Here is a 27,656-nt window from a genome sequence, read left to right on the forward strand (position 1 = left end):
CATTGGCATAATGTAATTAAACATCACTGAATCTCCTTAGCTGGAAAATCAGAATCTTGTTTAATATACTCTATGATAACACATATAACTTTTGATTGCAAACTTTTTCACATAAAGATAAACTTTTGAGGAAATGACCAAAAGATAAACTTTTGAGGAAATGACCATATCAGATTTAAATGTGGATACTCCCAATTACCTTTTAAAGTACAGTAAACCCTATTAGTGTTAAATGTTTGATGCTGATAATGGAATCTCTTAAATGAAAATTGTTTTATAGATTATAAGATTTGTCATGGAAACATTTCCTAATAATTTTATCAGATTTATTGAGGTATAACTCACAAGCTATATAATTTGTTTATATAGTGTATAAATCTATGGCTTTTATTATACTCACAGAGTTGTATACCCATCATCACAATCAATTTTAGAACATTTCCTCACTCTCAAAAAAACCCTGCACCTGTTAGCTGTAACCCTCCAATCCCCTTATTCCCCCAGCCCTAAGAAAACACTAATCTGTTTACTGCGTCTATAGTATTGCCTATCTAGACAATTTATATAAATGGAATCATACAATATATTGTCCATTGTGACTGGCTTTTTTCAATTAGCATCCTGTTTTCAAGGTTCATCCATATTTGTAGCATGTATCAGTGCTTTCTCTGATAATCTCTAATGATCTTTTTGTTAGCTTTTGGCTTCCAACTTCTGGTAGTGAACCCAGTTTTGTCTCTCAGCCATATGGTTGCCTAGGACCTAAACTTCCACCCCAACTCAGTTCTCAAAATCTGAAGCCCCCAATGGACAGTATTTAATCTAGGTCTTTCATCAGTAGCTCAATTTCAGTTTACTGGTAAGGGTTGGTTTCTAGGTATTTATTATACAGGCTTTCAATAGTATGTACTACCAGTTTTTGTTGTTATTTTACAGCATATTTATTGTGTTAGAAAGTGAGCAGACAACTCAATACATATTTTTTATAGTTTAGCATATTTTGTTTTGTTTTTTATGCATTTTATTGAGATATATTCACATACCATACAGTCATCCAAAGTGTACAGTTGTTCACAGTATCATCATATAATTGTGTGTTCATCACCATAATCAATTTTTGAACATTATCATTACTCCAAAAAAATAAAAATAAAAGTAAAAAAGAACACCAAAACATCTCATACTCCCCACCCCCCATTATTCATTTACTTTTTGTTCCCCTTTTTTCTACTCATCTGTCCATACACTGTCCATACTTTTCTCCTTCTAGGACACCTGTGACATGTATATTTGTACACTTCATGTTGTCATTCAATTCCCTGAGACCCTGCTCATATTTTTCCATTATATTCCCTATCTGTTCTTTTGTGTGTAGGATTTCAGATGTTTTGTCCTCTACTTCATGAGTCCTTTTTTCTGCCTCTTCAAATCTGCTGTTGTATGTCTCCATTGTGTTTTTCATCTCTTCTAGTATGCCTTTCATTACCTTTAGTTCTGCCAATTGTTTTTTCAAACTTTCGAGTTCTTCCGTACGTTTGCCCAATGTCTTTTTTATATTCTTCATCTTCGTCTCTTTTGCCATATCTTCCTTCAGCTCATTGATTTGATTTTTGAATTGGTTTAGCATATTTGTTTGAAGGTCTTTAATTATTTGCTTCAGCTCCTGTATCTCATTAAGTGTAAGTTTGTTCCTTTGACTGGGCCATATCTTTGTCTTTCCTAGTGTAATTCATAATTTTTTGTTGTCTAGTCAGCTGGTTTCCTTAATTGCCCAATCAGATTTTCCCATACCATACAGGCCCTGGTCTCAGGATGAGCTGTATTCAGTATCAGGCCACAGCAGATTGTCAGACTTTCCTGTGAGGCATCTAGATGCTCTGCTTTTCCTATCCTGCCAAGCAGGTGGTGCTTGTCAGCCAGCAGCTCCCCACTGGTGTAAAGAAGTGCAGTGCATTTAATTCTCATTGGACCCTCTCCCAGCCAGGGTCCGAGGGTGTCAGAAGCCAAGCTTAAGCTGTTTCTGGTTTTGTTTTTTTGCCCCAGGTCCTGGGGTCTGAGTTCTCTGAGGGAAGACCACTACTTGAGCTGGGCCTTGCCCCCTGCTTTTTCTTAGGGAAGATAAACCCTTTAGGGAATTACCTCTCACACTTGAGATTTTCCTTTGACTCTTTCTAAACTCCACCCTTGCCTGGGTCAGTGCTGACAATTGAAGATGCCAGGGGCTTTTTCTCTAATGAGTTACTTAGAATGAGAGAAAAAAAAAAGGAAACAAAAGAAAGAAGTCCCATTTTCAGAGCTAGTCCCGAGCCCTCCAGTTTCACCAGGCAAGAACTGGAGTTGTTACCCAGTTCTGTGTGCGCCTTTTCTTGGGACACAGCTCTTTTCCAGTATTCTGAGCTCAGCAGACTCCAGAAGTCTCTGTTTTTATTTATTTATGTATTTTTTTTTCCCATCAGCCCCACCTCCTCTCTGCCAGGAGAAACCTCCAGGTTCCTTTCTTGCTTGCTCTGGGTTTATCTGTGCTTGTACCATGTATTCAGTAGTCCAAATTTGTAATTAAAACCACAATTGGAGCTTTGTTGAGCTATATTCTTTTGCTCCTGGCAGGGACTGCTTCTTTTTCCCACAATGAGGTTTTCCAACTCAGCCTGCCATGATGGTGGGGGAGGAGCACCAGCGCCACAGTTTGGGGAACATTACTTACAGTTCTGTGCTGTGATCTCAGCTGTTTCACCTATTCCAGACTGGTGTATGATGTGTGTTCAGTCATGGACCTACCCCCATCAGTTGTTTCAGACTATTTTCCAGATATTCCTGGCTATTTCCTAGTTACTCTAGGAGATTAACTAAATTCCACACTTCCCTCTGCCATCTTCTTGCCCCCCTCATCGTTAGCATATGTTTTAAGTGGTTTAGCCAGTTTATTTAGCTAAAGTAAAAAAAATCACTTACATAAAACATTTTACTTTCCAGATCCTCAGTAAATCTCAATTACAACATTTAGTATTTGTTAATATTATTCATATATTTTTGCCTGTTTTAATTTCCATTTTATAAGTTTAAAATGTCTTTTCTGCCTTTATTCTGCATGATCCCTTAACTTACACATTTTAAATAATCATTTATTGCTTTTATTTTGGTAGGATGAATCTTCAAGAAGAATTGGATGAACTTAAAGTGTATGTATCCATTAATAAGGCAGCAATACAAGAATCAGATACATATATGGAAGAGGAAAGAAAAGGTAAATTATTTGTGAAAATAAATATTTAACACAGGCAGTTTTATTACCCATTTCTTGATGTTCTAGTTTCAATTTCATCTAGGAATCTTACTCTTGTTCTCCTTTCCACTGCTTTACTCATTGATAGTGCCTGAAAACTTCCACTTTTCATGAGAAAATCAAATGAATACCTAAAAGCCACTGTTAGAAGTTCTTAAAAATTGCAAAGAGATATTTTACAAGGAGAAAAGATACTCATTTTGTTATTCATTGGTATGGTTTTCCTACTTTGTTCCCAATTTTATAATCAATATTGTTATTTTATGCAATATCAGTAATTCATTTACATTTTCACTTGACATTACACTTTTCTGGACATTAGTTAGTTCTTATCTATTTTTTGGAATCAAAATATTAGAGTTAGAAAGTAACTAAAAGAAAGAACTTCAAATCTATAATCTCCCTGACCACTATACTGAAAGTGTTCAGAAATATGGAATGTGTCATTCTTCCAATTCCAAGAAGATTACTCCTTGGTTAAAATCAAGATAACTATATTTACTTCCCAGCCTCAGTCATTAGTTCAGCACCTCATTAGCAAAAGTAAATAAAGTTTACATGACAGGATTTCTTCTAACTTAATCTTACAGCATTTGAATCATAACTTTTTAGCTATTGATAATTTGTACTTAATAATTAGTTTCCATATATCTTTTATCTGGCTTTTGTCCAGATAATCATTGTTGTTCTTCCAGTTCTATTACTGAGATTCACTGGTGAATTGTGAAAGCCATATTTGATTCCCTTTATTTTGCACCATTGACAGGCTTCACATTTCAAACTTACTCCCTCATTGGCTTCTAAAACACTAGTTTTCCTATTTTACTTCTTACTTTTCTTGCCTGTGTCTTCTCTGTCACTTCTAGTGGAACTTTTTCCCATTTATCCATTAACTATTGGGATTCTCTAGGACTTTGCTTTTCTTTTTTTTTAAAGTAATGACTTTATTGTTTTTGGAAAAATTATGTATACTTAAAAACATTCAAGCAATAAGGAATAATACAAGGAAGCAAAGAGAAAACTCCTAGCTTACAATCACTTAAAATCATAATTTTTAACATTAAACAAATGTCATTATAGACATCTCTTAATGCTTATATAGAAAGGAGCATAGATAGATAAAGTATTTATATGAAAAAGAACCATAATACATGCTATTTTTTAAAAAAAGAGTCTTACATTTAATATTTTATTTGGAGTCAACAGAATAAAAGAAAGAGAAGTAAAGTTAGAGAAACTGTTAAACTTAGAATGATGTTTTAAACTTTAGATAAATACCTCTTCAAGTGATATTAATTTCTAAAAAGTTCCCACTAAGATTTACAAAGAAAGATTAATAAATGTTGAAGATGCAATTACTCTGTATTTTAAAAAAATCTATTTCAATTTTAGGGAGTAATATAAATGAACATATTGCTATACAAGATTAAAAAGCCCCAGAATTCTTACAGAACATTCCACTTTGTTTCTCCCTCCCCTTGAGTTTCATACATGAAATTATTTTCATTTTTTCTGTTTTTTTCAAGGTTTATACCATTACCTTCTAGTCTTCAACAGTAATTTCCTAAGTTTAAAATTCTTCTTTCAGTATTTAATAGATTCAGAACTCATCACATATTTTCTCTTAACTTTTTAATTTGAAATATTTTCAAATTACGTGACAGTTAAAAAATAATACAAACCCTGTAGAGACAATGCCAACATAGCCCCAATCCCCCACTGCCATCTACCGCATTTGCCATATCATTCTATCTTTCCATCCATGCACCTATCAAACTGCCTGCCTGTCTTTTTATCAATTCATTTTCTGAAAAATTGGGTATAGGTTGTATGCATTATGATCCCTGAACACTTAATAATTCCATGTACCTTTCCTGAGAACAAGGATATTCACTTATGTAAACACTGTAAATGCAGTTATCAGGTACAAGAAACTTAACTTTGACATAAAGCTTATAGTCTATATTCCAGTTTTTTCATATGTCCCAAAAATGTCTCTTTGAGCCTTTTCTAATCCGTTGCTACATCCCATCTAGGTATCTAATGATTCAGGATCAGGTATTGCATTTAATTGTCATTGTCTCTTAGTGGCTCGCTCGCTCTTTTGTTTTTTAATTGTGGGAACATATATACAACATAAACTCAATCCATCTCAACCACTCCCAAACATACCATTCTATGGAATTAATCACATTCATAATATTGCAGGCCCCTTACAACCTTCTGTTACTAAAATGGTTCTATCTCCCCAAACAGAAACCCAACATCCATTATGCATTAACTCCCCTTTTTCACGGTCCCTCACTTTTGGCACCTTGCACTCTAATTTCTGTCTCTGTAAGCTTGCTTATTTTCCAATATTTTCTTTGTAGTTACCATTGGGTGTCAATTTAATATCCTAAATCTATAAAAGCAGTGTTTAATACCAATTTAAGTTCATAGGTTACACAAACTATGTTCCTACTCCCCTGTGTCTCCCAGTATTCTGGTTTGCTAACGCTGCTTTTTATCCAAAATACTAGAAATGGATTGGCTTTTATAAAGGGGGTTTATTTGGTTACAAAGTTACAGTCTTAAGGCCATAGAAGTGTCCAAGCTATGGCGTCAACAAGTATACCTTCACCATACTATTGGCTTTCAGGAAACCTCTCTTAGCTGGGAAGGCACATGGCTGCCATCTGCTTGCCCACAGGTTGTGTTCCAAAATGGCATTCTCCAAAATGTCAGTGTCACCTTTCAATGGCCATCTTCAAAATGCCTGTCTCAGCTGCAGCTCTCTGAGTTCCTTCTATTTGTCAGCTCTTTTATATGGTTGCAGTGATTTAATTCAGACCCACTCTAAATGGGTGGGGTAACACCTCTATGGAAATTATCCAATCAAAGGTCTTGCCCACAGTTGATTGAATCACATCTCCATGGAAACACTCAATCAGTAGGTTTCAACCAAATCAACACTAATACATCTGCCCCCACAAGATTGCATCAAAGAATATGACTTTTTCTGGGGGACATAATACATACAAACCAGCACACCCACCTTTATGTAGTTCTTGTCACAAATAACATGTTTATACAGTTTGAGTCCAAAACCTCTGAATTATCATTACATTTTATGTGTTTGCCTTTTAGATCCTATAGTAAGTAAAAAGTGTAGTTGCAAACCAAAAACAATAGTACTGGCCATGTCATTACTCTCCCTGAAGATCTTTATTTCTTCACGTGGCTTTGATCTATTGTGTATTGTCCTTTCCTTTCAATTGGAAGAATTCTCTTTAACATCTCTTGTAGCGCTAGTCTAGTGGTGACAAACCCTCAACTTTTGTTTATCTCCCCCTCATTTTTGAAAGACAGTTTTGCCTGATATAGAATTTTTAGTTGGCAAGCTTTTTGCTTTCAGCTCTTTAAATATGTCATCACACTGGCTTTTTGCTTCCATGTTTTCCAGTGAGAAATTGCTACTTAATCTTATTAAGGCTACCTTTTACATGACGCACTTTCAGAATTCTCACTTTATCTTTGGCATTCAGCAGTTTGATTATCATATATCATAGTGTTGGTCTTTTTGGTTTATCCTGTTTGGAGTTTGTTGTGCATATTGTAGATTATATTTATGACTTTCATTAAATTTGGGAAGTTTTCAGCCATTATTTTTTTTAATATTGTCTCTCCCCTTTTCTCTCTTTCTTTTGTTTTGGCCTCCCACAATGTATGTATTGGTATGCCTAAAGGTGTTCCACAGGTTCCTCAGGCTCTGTTCACTTTTCTTCATTTTTTAATCCTCAGCCTGAATGATTTAGATTATCTTCTCTTCAAATTCACTGATTTTTTCTTCTGCCAGCTCCAATCTGGTGTTGAACCCCTCTAGGGAATTTTAAATTTCTGTTATTGTGGTCTTCAGCTCTGGTGGTTCATTTTCATTATTTCCATCTCTCTTGATATTCTCTTTGTGTTCATCTGTCATGTTCTTGATTCCCTTTAAATATTTTTCCATGTTTTCTTTAGTTCTTTGAGAATATTTAGGACTATTTTTTCAAACACTTTCCCTGGTATGTCCCAGGTCTGATACTCCTCACTGATATTTTCTAATGCTTTAATTTTAATCTTTACCTAAGCCATCACTTCCTCATTCTATGTATGTTTTGTTACTTTTTGTTGAAACTTGGACACTTTGATATTTTAATCTATTGTTACTGCAGTTTAAGACTCTGAGGCATCTGGTCGTTATGCTTGTATACAGCTAACATGACAGAGCTCTCCTTGAATGTCAGCACCTAACAAAAAGTAAAAAAAAAAGACGGAAAAACTTCCTAGTCTTTGCAGATTGACCTGTGTACTCTTCTTCAGCTTCTTCAGGGCTTACTCATAAAATGAATTTAGAGATTAGCTGCAGGCCAAAACATAGGTGCCACCTTAGTCATTTCTGCACGTGTCTTGTGTTGTACATGTGTCTTTGGCCCTAGGACCTCCTCCATTGGCACATACAAAATATTTCCTCTTCTCTAGGAAACAGATTCCTCAGAATCATGGGCACTGCACTCTGTCATACAGCCATCAATCACTTGCCCTAGGCAGCATGACAGTGTTCTGTAGGAGAGCTCTATGGGCTCCCTTCTGCACAGGGCAAGTTCTGGGACAGTGAGTCCCTCAGGCCACCAATGGACAGATTGGGCCAGAAATACACGCTCCCAGTTTTGCATGACAGTTAATCTGGTCCATTCAGATGCAGGACCTAATCTCTTCACTAAGAGCACTGGCCAACTCCAAGTCAAGCTGGTGAGGGGTAGAGGAGTAGCCAGCCAGGGCATCATGCAATCATAGAGCTTTTAAGTATGCCTTTTCTTGATTCTGCACTTGCCGAATCTGCATTCCTTTCACTGTTTCAAGCAGTCTTTGAACTGTTTTCTAGTGCTTTGAAAAATATTGTTCTACCAGATTTATTAGTTTTGAAATCTTCTATTTGGGATGGAGCCCTGAAATGTCTCACTACACCATCTTGATCCTCATCATTTTAAAGCTGTGCCTTTTCCATTTCAGAATTTTTTGTTTTATTTCTTGGTTAGCTAGATAGAATTAAAATATATATATTTTTTCAAGAACAAACCATATATTTGTAAGAGCTTAGATGTTTTAGAATATGTTTCAACTCTCTTTCTACTCACAGTTCACATAGCTGGTAATCGTATTGGGTTACAAGTATCCCCCCCCCCAAACTCTAGATATTTATTTTTAGAATGTATGGTTGCTATGGAGGTGTGTTAGGGAGAAGTGTCTGATTTCTCCCCTTTTCCCCATATCATTCCCTGCTTTGAATGTGGTTTGCTTTTAGTATGAAAACGACTAAAAATTTAATTTTTCATTGTGAAGTTCAATTTTTTGAATAAGTATGTCCAGATACAGTTTTTCCCAATCTTGTTTTCTTGGAATATGCTGTGTATTTATTATTTGCAGATTTAGATCTTCCTTTATTCTAAGGAAATTTTTCTTATACATATTTTATATACTTTTTCTATTCCATTTTTTAATACCCTTAATTCAAGGACATCATTTGTCTTTATTATCTTTTATCTGGTATTTATATCTGTTTTCTTCTAATTTTTCATCTTTTTCTTTTTCTTTTACTTTCTGTTTATCTCGCTCCCTTTCTTCTTCAGCAATTCAATTTTTAGCTATGTATATTCTTTGCCTTGTTCTTTATTTCTCAAATTTTCAACAATTTTTGGTTCTCAATTAATTGCTTCAACTCTTCAGTTTCCAATTTTATTTTATTTGGATGTTCTGTTATCTCCTTTATGAGATCATAGTTTGTTAAATTAAGATTTTGGATAAGTTCATTTCTTCTTTTATTAGTGTTTTCTTCCAGCCTTGGTTTTAAATCTGTATTTTGTTAAATATCTACTTCAATCCACCTACAAGAGAGTGTTTCCTGTTTTGGAAGGGGAAACCCCAGGGCTTCAAATTGGTGTCTGATTTCTTCCTGAATTCTTGGATATAACCAGCTCTGATAATTCTTGGCTTCTGCTGACATCCGTTTCTGCTGATCTTTATTCTTTCTTTATATGGGTACAGATTTCTTTCTTGTATCATTTTCTTTCTGCCTGAATGACATCCTTTAATGTTTCTTGTAGTATATGTATGCTGGTGATAAATTCTTTGAGCTTTTGTATGTCTAAAAGAAAATTTTTCCTTCATTTTCTAAAGATATTTTTACTCAGTATAGAATTCTACATTGAAGATTTTTTTCTTTTAATTCTTTAAAAATTTACTCTATCACTTTTTGCCTTAAATAGTTTCTGATGAGAATTCTGCTGTCATTCTTGTCTTTGTTGCATTGGATATAATGTTTTTTTTTTTATTCTTCCGCTGTAGAGAGTATGAACCACTCCTGGGCCAACACGAGCTTCAGAGATTGTTTATTCTCTTCTTTTGGGTGGTTCTTTCCTTGACTTTGGGTAGTTTTCTCATATGTATGTGCTGATGAGTACTCAGCTGAAGTCTCAAGGGGGACCCTATTAGATTTTCAGAGGTCTTCCTCTTTCTGAGCAGATCTGTGATCTCTGGCATTTCACCATTCAAGCTCTAGCCTTCTTGGCCTTGCTGGACTCTGGGCTCCATCTCTTTGATTTGGAATGATTTTCAGAATCTTCTTAGGTTCCGTCTTCCTGTGCTATGGCCTGGAAACTCTACCTAGGCAGTAATCTGGGGGCAAGCATAGGGTTCACTATATTTGTTTCCCCTTTGTCAGGTATGACTATTTTGCATTGTCTTAAGTACAATGTCTGAAAAGCATTTTTCTTATATTTTGTGTAATTTTTAGTTGTTTCATATGGAAGGGTAAATCTGGTCTCTCAGGCTTACATTTATTGTCATTGAAAATGTTTTCCCCTGGTTAAAATCCCAAATGTATATGAATAGTAACTTTTTCTATAATTCTAATATACCTGTTTTCATCCAGCTATTTTATAGGGATCTCAAAATTTAAGCACTCTCTTCAAAAAAACTCATTACCTTCCTTCTCAAATCAGCTTTGCCATCTCTAGACTGCCCACATGAACACCTTAAGCTTCTACTACATTAAATTTTACTTTACTGAAAATGGCACTTCATAGTACAATGAGTCTTTAATTAATACAGCCCCAGAAGATGTCTACCACAAATGCACAAGTATGTTCATAGGCCAGTTCATATGGTACTCTTCATTGAAAGCTGAGGGCTTGTGTATGTTAAAAAAAAACACAACAAACAAATGTGAAAGCTCATTGACAAACAGCAAGCATTCATTTCACATGGATATGTAGGTTAGCTGTGGCAGCTGTTCATCTGGATCAGTTCAATTTCAGGCTTCAGGTCATGTTCACTTGTGCTCCATGTGTGTAATTCTGGGGCCCAAAGGGGCAAGTGTAAACATGAGGAACTCCTTAGGCTTAGGTTTGAAACAGGCACATTGTAACTTCATCCACATTTCTTTCAAAGCAAGCCACCTTAGTAAATGCACCTAACAATTCACACTACCAGTATTAGTTCCTGTGGAGGGGCAGGGGAAAGAATATTTTATGAACAATAATGCAAACTACCACAGTTCACCCTCCTATTCACAAATATTCTTTCATCTCTCACATGGAAAATGTGCTCAGCACTTTCTCAATATACTCCAAAAATTTTATCCTGTTACTGAATCAAGTTTCAGATCCAGAAATTCATGATAGTCTCAACATCATAGAAACATAATCTAAAAAAGGCAAATTATCTGCTCCCATTGCCCAGCCAGTATACAGTGTTGGAACAAGAATAAGATAAACACAGTACACTCTCCTATCTTAAAAGAAGAATGAAAGAAACTTAGCAGTCACTTATCCATAGCAATTGTAAAATCCTATCAAAAAATGGTGCCTGTTTCCTCTAACCTGGGGCTAGGGGATATTTCTCGATTAGGCTCCAGTTGTGCTTCTTAGGAATGGTTTCCCAGTCAATTGTTCTCTACTGCTATTGGTTCTGTCCTCTGGAAGGTCATTCCTTTTCTAGCATTCTCTTTTGCACATCTGAAGAGGGCATGGAAAATATACTCTTCCTTGTCACTAGGCTGATTTATCAGCCTGCTTTTTATTTGTGGAAGCAGGAAATAAAGAGTCATTTTTTTTTAGTAGTGGCTGTTAGTGCTTTTTGCCAACACCGTTCACTCAGAGAACTTTGTGATTTTCTACATATTTTATTGTCAACTGCATATGCAAAAGTCACACCAGCAGTTCTGTTCAAGACATGCTCTGCCCTTTCTTTAATTAATTACAGGTACTTTGAGCATATCAGCCTTGTGTAGGACCTCACCTATACTCTTTCTAGAAGCCCTTTTGTCCAGGTGAATCTACTAGGTACAACTTTATTTCTTTCAGAGATCATTAGCAAAAGATGTGACAACCAAATACTGAGGTACGTATCTTAATGTCAAATTCTTGAATTTGGTCTTTCTTTAACTTTTTTTTTTAATTTTAGAAGTTAAGAGGCTTACAGAAAAATCATGCAGAAAATACAGAGTTCCCATATATACCACCTCACAAACAGTTGCCCTATTTATTATCACTTTTCATTAGGGTGGTAATGACAATTGTGACAATTGTCACAATATTATTAAAATTATACCCTTAACTGTACTTCATAGTTTACATTAGGGTTTACTCTGTTGTATAATCCTTCTATGTGGGATATCTTCTATGTCTGTCGAAATTTAAAAAAAATTTATTATAGTAACATATGTAAACCCTGAAATTTCCCCTTTTAACTACATTCTAATGTATAATTAAATGGTGTTAATTACATTCAGATTGTTGAACTTACATCACTGCTATCCTTTACCAAAACTTTTCTACCACCACTAACAGAAATTATACCTATTAAGCATTAACTCCTCATTCCCTACCATCACCCTGGGCCCTGGTAAACTATACTCTAGTTTCTGATTTTATGAATTTGCTTATTCTAATTATTTAATTTCAGTGAGATCATACAGTTTTTGCCTTTCCATGTCCGGCTTATTTCACACATCATGATGTCTTCAAGGTTCATCAGTGTTGTCACATTTATCAGTACTTCATTCCTTTTTATGGCTGAATAATATTCCTTTCCATGCATATACCACGTTTGGTTTATCTGTTCATCTGTAGATGGACACTTGGGTTGCTTCCTTCTTTTGGCATCTGTGAATAATGTCCCAATGAACATCAATGTGAAAATATCTGTTCGAGTCCCTTCTTTCAATTCTTTTAGGTATATACTGCGAAATGGGATTGCCAGATCATAGGATGTTTCTAATCTTAACTTTCTGTGGAACTGCCAAACTGTTTTCACATTAGATGCACCATTTTACATTCCCACAAACAATGAACAAATGTTCCTATATTTCCACATCCTCTCCAACACTTGTTTTTCCATTTTTAAAGTGTTGCCATTCTGCAAGATCTAAAAAAGTATCTCACTGTGGTTTTGATTTGAATTTACCTAATGACCAAGGATGTTAGGCATCTTTTCATGAGCTTATTGGCCATTTAATATCATCTTTGGAGAAATGTCTGTTCAAGTTTTTTGCCCATTTTTTACTTTGGGTTGTCATTTTGTTGTTGAGTTGAAGGATTTCTTTATATATTCTAGATATTAAACCCTTATTGGATGTACTTTTTTTCTTTTGTAAATGAAGACCTTTTGGCACAAAGTTTTGAATTCCAATGAAGTCACATTTCTCTCTTTTTTCTTTTGTTGGGCATGCTTTTGCCATAAAATCTAAGAAACCATGGCTTAACACAAGGTATTGAAGATGCTGACCTATATTTTCTATGAGGTTTTATAATTCTGCTTCCTATATTGAGGTCTTTGATCCATTTTGAGTTAAATTTTATAAATGGTATGAGGTAGGGGTCTACCTTCTTTCTTTTACATATGGATATCCAATTTTCATAGCACCATTGAGTGGACTTGGCACCTTTGTAAAAAAAAATCAATAGGCCGTCAATGTGAGGGTTTATTTCTGAACTCTAAATTCAACTCCATTGTTCTATATACACCTTCCCTTGTGCCAATATCATGCTGTTTTGATTATTGTAGCTTTGTAATATGTTTCAAAAATCAGGGACTGTGAGTCCTCCAACTGTCTTCTTTTTTAAGATGGTTTGGGCTACTCAGGGCCATTTTCCCCATTCCTATAGATTTTGTGATTAGCTTTTCCATTTCTGCAAAGAAGGCTGTTGGAATTTTGAATGGGATTGTGTTGAATCTGTAAATTGTTTTGGGTAGAATTAATATCTTAGCAATATTTAGTCTTCCAATCCATGAACCCAGAATTTCCTTCCATAATAAGTTCTTCTTTGATGTCTGTTTTTTTTTTTAATATGTTTTTATTATAATGTTTTTATTATAAAGAAATAATTTTGCAAGTCCTTGACAAAGAAAATGGTTATTATTTTACTCTGTACATCTTTTTTCTTTGTAATTTATACAAACTAGTGCCTGAGCATAGATAGTGAAGCCATTGTTGACGTGCAACTACTTCACAGGACATCACCCATAGGGTTATTATAATATTTCTTTAAAAATGTTAAGAAATTCCTTCTATTAATGGGATGATGAATGTGATGCAGAAAACACATTTCAATACTGAGAATAAAGCAGAAGCAGAAGATAAACAGCTGAAGGAGACATGCATAGCCAAGCATTGGCCTCCAAACTCCAGAATCAAGAATAGTTTTAAACAGATGGTGAAGAAAAGACCTGCAATTCATTTATATCCTTATGTTCCCATTCTTGAGTCCTATTACTTTGAGTCTTCTCTTTGCTATTAAAATTCCATCTTTAAACCAATTTTTTCCTCTAAGAAGGGTATATGGTTTTTATATTTTTTGAGTACTTGCCAGATTTGCTCAGATTATCCTCATGTTGCTGTCATAGGTGAAAGACAATTTACCAGGGAATAGAAAGTGTAGGATATTATTATTTCTTTCCATTGTCTTGAGAATTTAGGGTTGATGAGGCCAGCCTGATCTTTTATCCTTTTTAGTTAGTAAAAATTTTCCTTCTGTCTGGATGCGCATCCTTTTAATATGTAAAATTTGCCAGCACATATTTAAAATGGAAGTTCTCTTTATTGCTTTTTTTTTGAACACTGTTAATCCTGCAAATTCAGCTTTTTCCCCAACTTGGGAAAGTTTAATTTAGTCATGTAAACTCCTCCTTCGATTCCAGTTGTGACAGTTTCTGACTTGGAATCCATATACTTACTAAGTTGGAACTTCAATCTCTGACCTTCATATGGTTAGTTTATGTCTTCATGAAGGAGCTTTCAAGTTTAAATAGACTGTTTAAAAATACTTGGGTTTTTAATATTCAATTTAAAGTGAAAAAAATAGAAACCTATTTTTTCATAAACCTTTATATTCTGTATCAATCATAAATTTATAGATTGAGTAAATGTTACATAAAATAGCAACTGTCACTTCCAGGGGAAGCTTTGATTTTAATGGCAAACAACCCCAATTTAAACCAACTAATCTATGTAAAAACTTAGTATATTACATTCTTTAAAGCTTTCAAAATCAATTTATAATTATTAAGTTCAGTTTTCTGGTTAAATACTTCGAAACTCAGACTCAGCAAATGTGCAACTCTGTCGGCTTCGTCACAAGTACTTAATCATTGCATGTCTAATAAATTAACTTACATAATTAATCTCAAATTACCTTAAACTTTCCAACACTGTTTATGTATTTTTGGTGAATTATTTTATGCCATTCAATTTAAATCCAGCTAAAGTTAATTATATAGTTTATGAGGAATCACAAGGCTCATATGTCAGAATCTCTTAAACATTGCAATTACTTTAAATTCAAATGCTGAGAGAGTCCCCCACTGGTTACAGAATTATTCTTAAACCCAACTACAAATGATAAATCTACAAGCTAGATGTTTCATCATCTCTAAATTTATATTAATTTGCCAAGGATAAAGGTCATTTATAGTAAGGCCAGCAGAGACAGCCTATTAGGATGAGGTTACCTGATAGGATGAACTAAGCTTACTTTCTAGGTGAAATGAAGTTACCCTCTCAAGCAGATTGTGGTTTCTGGATTGACACTGATCATTTTAATAAGTTATTTATCAGTCAAAGATATGAGGCCAGCATGAAGAGGGCTACATAATTCCAAGGTGTGTCTCTGAGCCTTAGATGGAAACACTAAGCTCTCTTCATCCTGTTGGCGTGATTATGAAGATGATGGTGGATTCCAAGTTAATGCTCATCATATGGGATTAGTTTTTAAAACTCTGACCCCTTCGTATTTTTCAAGTATACCTTCACATCAACTTCTTTCAAAATGATATGATATGGTTAGATGATATGCTATAACTCCCAGCTAGGTTTTTTATTAATTGATTAAACAAACCTATTTAATATCTGAGTGTATTAACCATAATTCTAAGATCATTTTTTCCATATTTTTTACTGTGTAACATAACACATATACATAGAAGTGATAAATTTCCAAGTGCATTTAACAAGTAGTTAGAGAGCAAATTTCAAGGAATGTTAAGGGTTACAGTTCCTTATTGTGAAATATAACATATACGCAAAAAGATAACTTTCAAAAGTACAATTTAACAAGTAGTTACGAAGGAAATTTCCAAAAATGTTATGTTACAGTACCATAGTTTTAGTTATTTCCTTATTGTGAAATATAATATATATATAAAAAGGTGATAACTTTCAAATTACAATTTTTTTTAATCTTCATTTTATTGAGATATATTCACATACCATGCAGTCATACAAAACAAATCGTACATTCGATTGTTCACAGTACCATTACATAGTTGTACATTCATCACCTAAATCAATCCCTGACACCTTCATTAGCACACACACAAAAATAATAAGATTAATAATTAAAGTGAAAAAGAGCAATTGAAGTAAAAAAGAACACTGGGTACCTTTGTCTGTTTGTTTGTTTGTTTCCTTCCCCTATTTTTCTACTCATCCATCCATAAACTAGACAAAGTGGAGTGTGGTCCTTATGGTTTTCCCGATCCCATTGTCACTCCTCATAAGCTACATTTTTATACAATTGTCTTCGAGATTCATGGGTTCTGGGTTGTAGTTTGATAGTTTCAGGTATCCACCACCAGCTACCCCAATTCTTTAGAACCTAAAAAGGGTTGTCTAAATTGTGCATAAGAGTGCCCACCAGAGTGACCTCTCGGCTCCTTTTGGACTCTCTCTGCCACTGAAGCTTATTTCATTTCCTTTCACATCCCCCTTTTGGTCAAGAAGATGTTCTCCGTCCCACGATGCCAGGTCTACATTCCTCCCCGGGAGTCATATTCCACGTTGCCAGGGAGATTCACTCCCCTGGGTGTCTGATCCCACGTAGCGGGGAGGGCAGTGATTTCACCTTTCAAGTTGGCTTAGCTAGAGAGAGAGGGCCACATCTGAGCAACAAAGAGGCATTCGGGAGGAGGCTCTTAGGCACAATTATAGGGAGGCCTAGCCTCTCCTTTGCAGCAACCATCTTCCCAAGGGTAAAACCTACGGTAGAGGGCTCAACCCTCTTTGATGTCTTTTAGTAATGTTTTATATTTTTCTGTGTTGTTTAAATTCTTTACATCTTTGGTTAATTTTATTCATAGATGTTTGGTTTTTATAATTTCTGTTGTGAATGGATTTTTTTTTTCTTGATTTCCTCTCCAGATTGTTCATTACTAGCCTATAGAAACACTATGGATTTTTACATGTTTCTCTTTTACCCTACCAATTTACTAGATTTGTTTATTAGCTCTAGTAGCTTTGCTTTTGATTTTCAGGGCCTTCTATATATATGATCAGGTCATCTTCAGGTAAGGCAATATTTACTTCTTCCTTTTCAATTTGGATGGCTTCTTTCTTTTTCTTGCCTGATTGTTCTGGCTAGAACTTTCAGTACATCATTGAATAACCATGTTATGGTGGGCATAGTTTTCTTTCTCCTGGTATTTGAGGGAGAGTTTTTCACTATTGAGTAGGATGCTAACTGTGGGTTTTTCATATATGCCGTTTATCTTGAGAAAACTTCCTTCTATTCCTAGTTTTCCAAGTATTTTTATGAAGATATGAAGAAGGGGTGCTAGATTTGGGGAAATGCATTTTCTTTGTCAATTGAGATTATCATATGGTTTTTCCCCCTTTGTTCTATTAATGTGTTGCATAATATTAATTAGTCTTCTTTTGTTGAACCACCCTTGCATACCTGAGATAAATCCCACATGTTTGTAATGTATAATTCTTTTAATGTGCTGTTGGATTCGGTTTGCTTCTATTTTGTTGAGGATTTTCACAACTATATTCATGAGGGATATTGGTCTATATACATATATATATATATATAATTTTTTTTTTTTTTTTTTTTTGGTTCTTGATGTGTCTTTGGTATTAGAGTGAGTTTAGCCTCATAGAATGAGTTAGGGAGTTTTGGTTTTTTGGAACAGTTTTAGCAGGGTTGGTTAATTGTTCTTGGAATGCTTTGTAAAATTCATTAGTGAAGGCTTGTGGTCTTTGGCTTTTCTTTGTTGGGAGAATTTTGATACTGATTCAGTCTCTTCAATAGTTACTGATCTGGTGAGATCTGTTTCTTCTTGAGTCAGTGTATGTAGTTTGTGTGTTTCTAGGACTTTGTTGATTTCATCTAGGTTCTCTAAACTGTTGGAGTACATCTGTTTATAGTATCTTCATATTTTTTTTCATTCCTGAGTAGTCAGTAGTAATGCCCCACTGTTTATTTCTGATTTTATTTATTTTCATGATCTCTCTCTTTCTTTGTTGGTGTAGCTAAAGGTTTGTCAATTTTATTGTTCTTTTCAATGAACCAACTTTTGATTTCTTTGATTCTCTCTATTGCTTTTTTATTCTTTATTTCATTAGTCTCCTTTCTAATTTTTGTTATTTCCTTTTTCTGTTTGTTTTGTGTTTAGTTTGCTCTTTTTTTCAATATACTCATGTTGAGAGGTTAGGTCTCTGATTTGAGATCTTTCTTCTATTTTATGTAAGCCTTAATTTCCCTCTTAGTTCTGCCTTTGCTGCATCCCATAATTTTTGATATGTTATGTTTTCATTTTCATTTGCCTCAACTCATTTCCTTATTTTGCTCCTGATTTCTTTAATCCATTAATTAAGAGTACCCTCTTTATTTCCACATATTTGGATATATTCATGTTCTCTGTTATTATTTTATAGTTTCACTGCAGTATACTCAGCAGATACATTGTATGATTTTGGTATTTTTGAATTTATTCAGACTTGTTTTGTGACTGAAAATATGGTCTACTGTGGAGACTGATTCATGTGTATATCATTCATATGAGAGTGATTCATGGAGAAGAGTGTGTGTTCTGCTGCTGTTGTTTGAAATTTCTGTATATTTCTTTTAGGTATAGTTGGTTTATAATATCTTTCAAGTCTTGTATTTCTTTATTGATCTTTTGTCTAGATGTTCTATCCATTATTGAAAGTTGTGTATAGAAACATCCTAATATTAATGTGGAATTATCTATTTCTCCCTTCTAATCTGTCAGTGTTTGTTTCTAATATTTTGGTGCTTTGCCATTATATATATATATTTAAAATTGTTATATCTGCTTGTTGATCTGACCACTTTATCAGTATTCAGTGCCCTTCTTGTCCCTCTTAACAGTTTTTTTAATTTAAAATCTATTTTTTTTCTGATATTAGTATAACAGTCTCAGCTCTTTTTGTTACTATTTTCATGTTACATACTATTTTCCATACTTTCATTTTCAACCTACTTGTGTCTTTTAATTTAAGGTGAGTCTCTTGTATACAGCATATAGTTAGGTCATGCTTTTTTTATCCATTCTGTCAATCTCTGACTATTGGCTGGAGAGTTTATTGTTACATTGAATCCCTTCTCATTTATTTTGGTATTTATATTCCACATATTTTCTTTGTGGTTATAATAGAGCTTAACTTATTTGATACCAAATTAACTTCGATAGCATACACACACTGTTCCTTTAACCTCCATTCACCCACCTTTGTATTTGTTACAATTTATGTCTTTATATATTTTATGTCCAAAACCATAGACTTATTGTTACAATTTATGCATTTGCATTTTAGAACCTGAATGAAGCTAAAAATGGAGTTACATACCAAAAAATATCTTACAATAGTACTGGCATTTATAATTACACATATTGTTACTTTACTGGATTTCTTTATTTCTGTATTCCTCTCAATACACAGTCTAGTGTCCTTTCCTTTCTGATTGAAAAATTCCCTTTAGCATTGCTTGTAGGGCAGGCTAGTGGTGACAGAACTCCCTCACTTTTCTCTTGAAATGTTTCAACATTGCCCTCATTTTTGAAAGATGGTCTTGCGGGTTGTTCTGGTTTGCTAATGCTGTCAGAATGTAAAACACCAAAAATGGATCAGCTTCTATAAAGGGGGTTTATTTGATTACAAAGTTACTGTCTTAAGGCCATAAAGTGTCCAAGGTAAGATGTTCCTCTCTAGGCTGCAGTTCCTCAAAAATGTCACTCTTAGTTGCTCTTGGGGTGTTTGTCCTTTCTTAGCTTCTCCAGAGCAAGAGTCTGCTTTCAACACCCATCTTCAAACCATCTCTCATCTGCACTACTCTGTCAGCTTCTGAGCATTCTTTAAAGTGTCCCTCTTGGCTGTAGCAAGCTCAGTCCTTCTGTCTGAGCTTATATAGTGCTCCAGTAAACTAATCAAGGCCCATGCTGAATGGGTGGGGCCACACCTCCGTGGAAATTATCCAAAGAAAGATCTTGCACACAGTTCAGTGATCACATCTCCACAGAAACATCCAATCAAAAGTCTCCAACCTAATCAACACCAATACGTTTCCTGCCCACACAAGACTGCATCAAAGATAATGGTGTTTTAGGGGACATAATACTTCCAAATCAGCACACTGGTTATACAAGTTCTTGATTGGCTTTTTTACCCCCAGCACTTTAAATATTTTGTCCTATTACTTTCTTGCCTGCATGGTTTCTTTTGAGAAATCTGTACCTAATCTTATCGGTGTTCCCTTGTACCTAACATGATGTTTTTCTCTTGCAGCTTTTGGTACTTGGTCCTTGTTCTTGCCTTTCCACAGTTTTAAAACTCCGTGCCTGGCATGATGCTCTGGGGTTTTTCTTGTTTGGGGTTCATTGGGATTCTTGAATGTGCATAGTCACATCTTGCATTAAATTTAAATAGTTTTCTGCTAATATTTCTTTGAATATTCCTCCTTCCCCCTCCCCTTTTTTCTTCTTCTGGAACTCCCAAAATGTATCTTGATATGCACGATGTGTCCCAGAAGTCTCTTAAGCTTTGTTTGCTTTTTTAAAAAATTCTTTTTTCCTTTCTTTTTTCTTTCTGCTCCTCAGCCTGAATCATTTCGTTTGTTTTGTCTTCAGTCACTGATTCTTTCTTCAACCGACTCCAACCTTCTGTGGAAACCTTGTAGGTGACTTCTTATTTTAGCTTTTGTTGTTTTCAATTCCAATATTTCAGTTTGGTTCATTTTGATAATTTATTTTTCTTTATTGAGATTATATTGTTTTCCCAATCTCTTTTAGTTCTTTCTCTATGTTTTCCTTTAACTCCTTGAGCATAAAATTGAGAATCATTTCTTTAATGTCTTTTTCTGGTATGCCCAAAGTCTGGTCATCCTCATTAATGGTTTCTGGATTTTTGTCTTGATCCTTTGGATGGGCCATCATTTCCTGTTTCTTTGTTTGTCGTGTACTCTTTTTGGCATGTTATAAATTTTAATATTTTAAAGTATTAATTTTGGGATTTAGTCCCTGACATGACTGTTCCTTATGTTGGTATCCAGCTAGTGATATGACAGATTTTCTTCAGTGCTAGGAGCTAACATAAACAAACAAACCAATGCACAAACACCTTCTACAGTCTTTACCAATTGGCTCTGCATTGGCTTGTGCTTTCCTTCAGAGTTGATCCCTTGTATCAATAAGATCAGACTGAGGTGAATGTGAAATACAGGGACTTCTCCAACTTTTCTGAGCCTGGAGTCTTTTCCTGGTCTTGTGCTCTCCCATGTTCTTATGAATAACTCTGTTTACAGAATGTGAATGCCCCTTATATTCTCTATGAAATAGACTTTCACCCCCTCCTGGGGGCTCTATTGTATGAATTAATGCAGGTAACCCTTTGCCCCAGGCTGCTTTAACTTAAGTATCTCTCACACTGCTTTAGTTGTTCACATGCTGCTTCTGCCTGCAGCGCAAGTTCCGGAGGAGCAATTCTGAGACAAATTTCCTGTTTCATTTATTTAGGCTGCCCTGCCACCTGATAGATTACCACCAATATACAGGCACCCCAGTGTGTGCATTGGGATTATATTGCTGTCTCTGGAACAGGGCCAGAGACCCACAGTTGGATGCAGGCTGTCTACATATTACCCTGGGGAGGGGGTGGGGGAGATGCCAGCAAGCACACTAGGAGGTTTTTCCACCAGTTTTAAAGCTGTGTTTTCTTAATTCAGCACTTGTCCAGTTACTGCAACATGTTAACTGTTTTCTTGAATATTGAGAAAGATGGCGCTGCCAGTTTTTGCTAGTTATTCAAAGATTCTGTGGGGGAATGGCATCCTGGAGCATCTTACACCACCATTTTATCAACTAGAAGTCCTTGGATTTGGTCTTTATCTTGCCAACTTTTCAATGGCTTCTCCTTTGAAATAATGCGAAAGTTTCATTTTCCATCCCTGAAATTATAGAAACTTCATATATTGCCAATGGCCATTTAATTTCTGAGTTTAAATCTTTCTTATAGTACCTCGTTTTGTTCAGCTAGGAAGAACCAACTCACTGTCAGCATTCTGTCTTGGAACTTCTTCACACAATGTTACAAATTTATTAGGTACGTGTTTCATCTTCCATGTAACCCTATATTACAGTTATGTCAAACATTCTGTCATTACATAACATGGGTCACCACTTTTTCAGCCTTTTGAAACTGGTTTTTTTCTTTTGCCACTTACCATCCAGTCCCCAAATAAATGTCACATAATTTAGGTTTTTATTAGAGCCGCACCCCTCTTCTAATTTCTGTATCCAATAATAACCAAACATGGAGTCTCAGTGACATGCAGTAATAAACATTTATTTCTTGTTCGTGAGTCTGCTGGTCATCTGGGGCAGCTGTATCTCAGGCTGCAGTTCTGTTGGTGGCCATGATTTAGGACTGTATTAGTCAAGGTTCTACGGGGTGTATATATGTCACACACACACACACACACACACAGGCCTGCTTGTTACTGTGAGAGTATTTTTTGTACATGGGACTTGAATCCCTAATCAGTTGACTGCATCTACAATCAACAAAGAATATTTTCCTCAGTAATTAGGGATTCTCCTTGTCCGGTCAGTTGAGGATTTAAAAAAAAATTACACCTCAACTTCAGCATTGGCTTTTGCCAGAATTTGTTGCCAGTTAGCTTCCACTGGGGAATTTGAATCGAGGACTTCAGCATCATCTTTAACAGAGGTTCCAGCTTCCTGCATGCCCTGTGAAATTCAGACCTTCCAGCTGTCATTGTTGTATGAACCGATACCTTACAGAAAATTTCTTATATGGGGTGGAGGTGGGAGGAATCCAATTTGAGTTTAGAGTTTCTGGCAAGAATCTGAAGTTTATTTACTATTAAGGTCAGATGTTGGCAGATACATTTTCATAAAGCCAAAAAGATCCTGCCCACAGATTTAGACCTTGAGAAATGGTCATTCTACTTTATTTCAGAAGAAGGTCATGGAAATACTTCCAGGCAAATTCAAGATTTTTCAAAGGAAGACAAAAAATTTCATAAGAAATAATAATGTCAAAATACAATTATTTCCCTTTTAAAATAATTAATATTAAGTGATTTTTATGGCCGTAATTTAATTTCACAGTCATTTTTCCATTGAGGATATAGCTAGGCACTTAAAAATCTGAAGAGAAAAAGATAAATTTTATAAAGAAAGGGAAGTTCAGAATGTAGTTTTGCTTTATACCGCTTATAAGCATTCCTTCTGAGCATCCATACTCTTGGTATGTTAATGGGCAGACTTCCTGATGTCATATTACTCCTTTATTAATTGACTTCCTATTGATAACAGAATAAAGCCCATATTCCTTTATCCCAGTGTAATCTAGCCCCTGCAAAACTTCAAATATGCTTCATTATTTAACACCTATGGATTATTATACATGATAAGCTCTACATTTCCTTGTCAATTCCATCTGGAAAAGAGCTACTCATCTTTTAGGACTGGCCTTCAAGTGTAACTCCTATCTGAAGCGTTTCTTGTCTCTCTCTTTTTAGCCCTTAATTTAGCCATAATTCTATATGTCATTTTTAGCCCTCAATTTAGCCATAATTCTATATGTCTTTCAGTTACTGCTGTTTTACATAAGATCGTGGTTCCTTCTAATTACTATAAAAAAAAGACATGTAGAGAAACTCATGAAACATATAAATAAAAATAGGAATTTTAAGATTAAGAAATGATTTTTAAAGGGCTTAAAGGATTAATATAGTAATATGGAAGATCTTAAAATTAAAGTAAATTCATATAAACAAATCATTTGTAACATGAAATATTCATGAAACCAGAAACACAAGTTAAAGTGTTAAACTTCATAAAGCTAATTCATTTAAATGTAAAATTATGAACTGAGATACAATCAAACACTTGAAAGTGTAAAATAAAGAGTTCACAATATTTTAGAATTATGAATCGAGGAGTAGCATAAAAGTAAGAAGATGGCTTATTTAAATATCTCAAACCCACCTACACAAGTTAACTGCATTGTGGACTCCTGATTAACGGCATTTTGATTTTAAATAAAAGAAGCCTTTTTATTGGGTAGAGATGACAGTGAAGAAAATGGAAAGAAAACCTCCCTATTCTCCTATGGTCACACCTCTTTTTCTAGAAAAACATACTTTCACTCTCCTGGACATTCTCCTTTTCAGAATAGTGGTAGCTAGGAACAAAAATGGCCTACTTCTCTTTCAACTTGAACTAATTGCATAGATTCCTCTCAAGGTCCTGTTCACGTAAATTCAAAGGTCTAAAGAAAGATTTGCCAAGATTAACAGTCCCACCTAATGACTGAGATTTTCTTCTATCCATCAGAAACAGAATTTATTTCTTACTTTTCCATCTCATCCATCAAAAATGATACCTTATTTTTTAATTGACTTAATTGACTTATTTTTTAATTGAATTTTGAGAGGCAATGTGTTCTACCTATTGTTGGTTAATTTGTTTCTATCTTGACAAAGGAGAAAATGTTTAATTAATATAAAAATCAAAAGTTTTTGATGGTCATGTATTGCCGATTTGTACCTGTTCATCTCTAATTCATTTATCCACAACAGTGCCTTATAAACTAAAAGCTACTCTCCATGAATCTTACTTTATATTTCTTCAAGTCAAATAAAAATAGTGATTTTTTTAGGAGATTACCATACACAAATTAATAGCTATTCCCTTTCTTTATCTCCTAAGGTAATATAAGAAAAGGAACCTTCAAGGAAGTTTGAATAGGAAGAATTATATTAATATCTGGAAACAATAATGATGATAGATTTTTTAAAAATAATTTGTTAAAGTAGTTAAAATAGAGAATCTGAAACGAGGAAAAAAATTCAAAGTTGCATAAAAATTTAGATAATTTAAAAATTTAAGCCAAGAGGATTAAAGAGTGGGAAAAATATTGAAGAAAGAGTAAAATAAATTTAAACAAGTATTAATAAGCAAAATTAAAAGGTGGAAAAGAAAAAAAATGGAGAGAGAAGAAACTCCTGAGAGAAAATACAAATTGGAATGAATTTTTATAGTAGCAAAAATAAAGCAAAAGCATTTAAAGCTAACATATTAAAAATAAATCTTCAGTGAAGTGAATCCATGCATACACATCCACCATAGGCAAAAACATAGAAGTGTATATTTCTAACTTTCACTTCTCAAATTCTGAGAAGAGAAGGAGGGAGTCAAGGGCCCAAGAGTTGGGTCCTTGGTCTTCCTCCATGGCCCAGGCCTACCTGCTCTGTTCTTCCGTAGGAAGGTGAGAAACAAATGTTGAGCAGGCAACCACAAGTGAATGTAGTTAGCCAGACTACTAGTGTACCTTGCACATGCCCTGGAGCAAAGCAGCAACAATCAAATTAATTTTTAAATTGATATCCAGCATTTATTATAATGGAGTTATTTAGTTGTGGTTACTATTCTTTGCTTTTTGAATATATAACTATCTTCATATTTTTAAGAGAAAGAACAAATATTTCACTCAGAACTATAGCAGATACTCAAATGACTAGAAAAGAATTGTATTTGCATATTAGCTCTATCTTGCTGAAAGAGTGTTGTAAATGAATTCAGCACCCTGGTGTTAGGGGATTAGAAAAGGAAACTGGGAAAGTGATAGATTATTATCACAGTGAAGTTACATATTCCCCACGTGGGGAATTCTACCTACTCCAGTTTTTATTATCTGTAGGATAGTGTTCTATTTATTTCATGAGTATATAAGTTTTAATTAGGCATGTCATGTTCCAAAGACAAAAGAAATGCCTAATTCAATCTAACAAACTTGTTAGTCACTGTTTATACCAAGAGGATTTCTGCTCTACAGAGAATAATATTGTTTTCCTTTTCCTTTGTTGGTTAATCAAAGTTTTATACTGACCTACAGCAGCCAAGCATCTTTTAAGGCAAAATCATCTCAGGCTAACACAGATATTCATACTTATAGTTTAATGCATTCTATTTTACCCCCTTTTTTATTTTTGAGAAATGTTGTGTCTCAAAAATAATTCAGTAAGAAAATGTTAAATTTGCTCAGAAATTTATCTAATTACAAGTTTCTGTTTACTTCAATAATATTAACTGAAGTTTCATGATTTTTTCCTTTAGATGTGTTGCTTGCAGATTTTTGCTTGTTTGAAAATGTTTTGGTAGTTGCCACACAGTTAGTGTAGGAATGATTTATAGAACAAGTTCACGTATTTACCTGGATTTGTATTTGTTTAAAGGTACACTTTTTCTGGAAAAGTGATTTCTGTGCTTTCCCCTGCTCAGTATGTGATCTTTCAGGCATGTAGAAAAGGAGGGGAGGGTCAAGTTTCAGTCCACCTTAATTCTGTTACTGTTTGCTTTGTTCAGCAGTCACTCTGATCCTCCTGGCAGGGAAGAAGATCCAGAGAACAAAACTACTAGTGACTGTGTAGATAAAAAGGCAAGGAATTCTACTTTTAAGGCAAAGGTAGAATAGCCTACAAAAGAATGAAAATAGCACTAAACGTATCGCATCATTAACCTGCAGATCTTTTGTACCTTTGAAAATCTTACACTGCTGAAAAAAATGTGACAGTACAAAGATACACAATTATGTGACTGAAAATATTGAAAGAGGTCACCAAATACTGCACAAATACTTAACAAGAAAATAGACTACATTATTCTGAGAAGCCAGAAAACCCTTTTCCTTCAACTGACAGAATAGTGTTTCAGCAGTATATGAGGTATCATAATGTATTATTTATTCTCTACCAGAACTTCTCTTTAGATATGGTGAAGATGAAGGGGTCAAGAAGAGTACTCCAGAGAAGAATGGGAAACAAATGTCAGAACAGACATTTCAGAAGGTAGTCTAATCTTTAAGATATTGAGCTGAGGAAGTTAAATCTGAATTTTAACATAAAGGATTGTATTTTAAAATGAGGGCTCATGAATTTAAACCTTGTGTGAATCCTTAATTTAAATTCATAGTTCAAAATAATTGCCTGCCAAAATGGGGTTAAAAAAATCGATGTTAGTGAAATAAATATGGAAGCAGCAAATGCTTCTGTTAACATAGATCAAAAATATTTTCAAAGGTAAAGTGAAGAGAATGAAACAATAGAAATCAAAATTTGTCTGTATGTGTATATTAGTTATATCTTAGTGGGTTAAGTTTAAAATGGTTCAGTGATGAGTCTATTCTACATTTCAATAAACATATATATAAACATATTTGAACTAAAAATAACTCAGCATAATTTTGGATTCACCACAGAAAATGGCAATATCCTTATGATTTTAATTTTAAAGTTGAAAATATACATAGCTCATCTCATTTTGATAAAATTCTGTACAATATGACTCAGTATAGTGTTCCTGGTACTGATAAGAACACCCATTTAACCCTTGTAGTCACCATACAGCATGCTAAGCATTAACAGTACAATATTGTTAAAAAGTCTTCAAATTTATCCTAACATTTTTAGACTTAATTCATATTTTTTGTATATACCTACATTGTTATCAAGTTCAGTTAGGTGACTTG

At 34.4% G+C, this 27,656-nt stretch overlaps 1 protein-coding gene across 1 annotated transcript in view; it reads left to right on the forward strand.

Moving 5' to 3' along the window:
- The window catches only part of CNTLN (centlein), a 421,047-nt gene that overhangs the window by 232,888 nt on the left and 160,503 nt on the right, over nucleotides 1–27,656 (forward strand). Inside the window, 2 exon segments of the mRNA XM_037797049.1 lie at nucleotides 3,144–3,244; nucleotides 26,885–26,976. Of these exon segments, the coding sequence (XP_037652977.1) occupies nucleotides 3,144–3,244; nucleotides 26,885–26,976 (193 nt within the window).

Source organism: Choloepus didactylus, chromosome 10 (genome assembly GCF_015220235.1).
Source record: "Choloepus didactylus isolate mChoDid1 chromosome 10, mChoDid1.pri, whole genome shotgun sequence".
Lineage (NCBI taxonomy): Eukaryota > Metazoa > Chordata > Mammalia > Pilosa > Megalonychidae > Choloepus > Choloepus didactylus.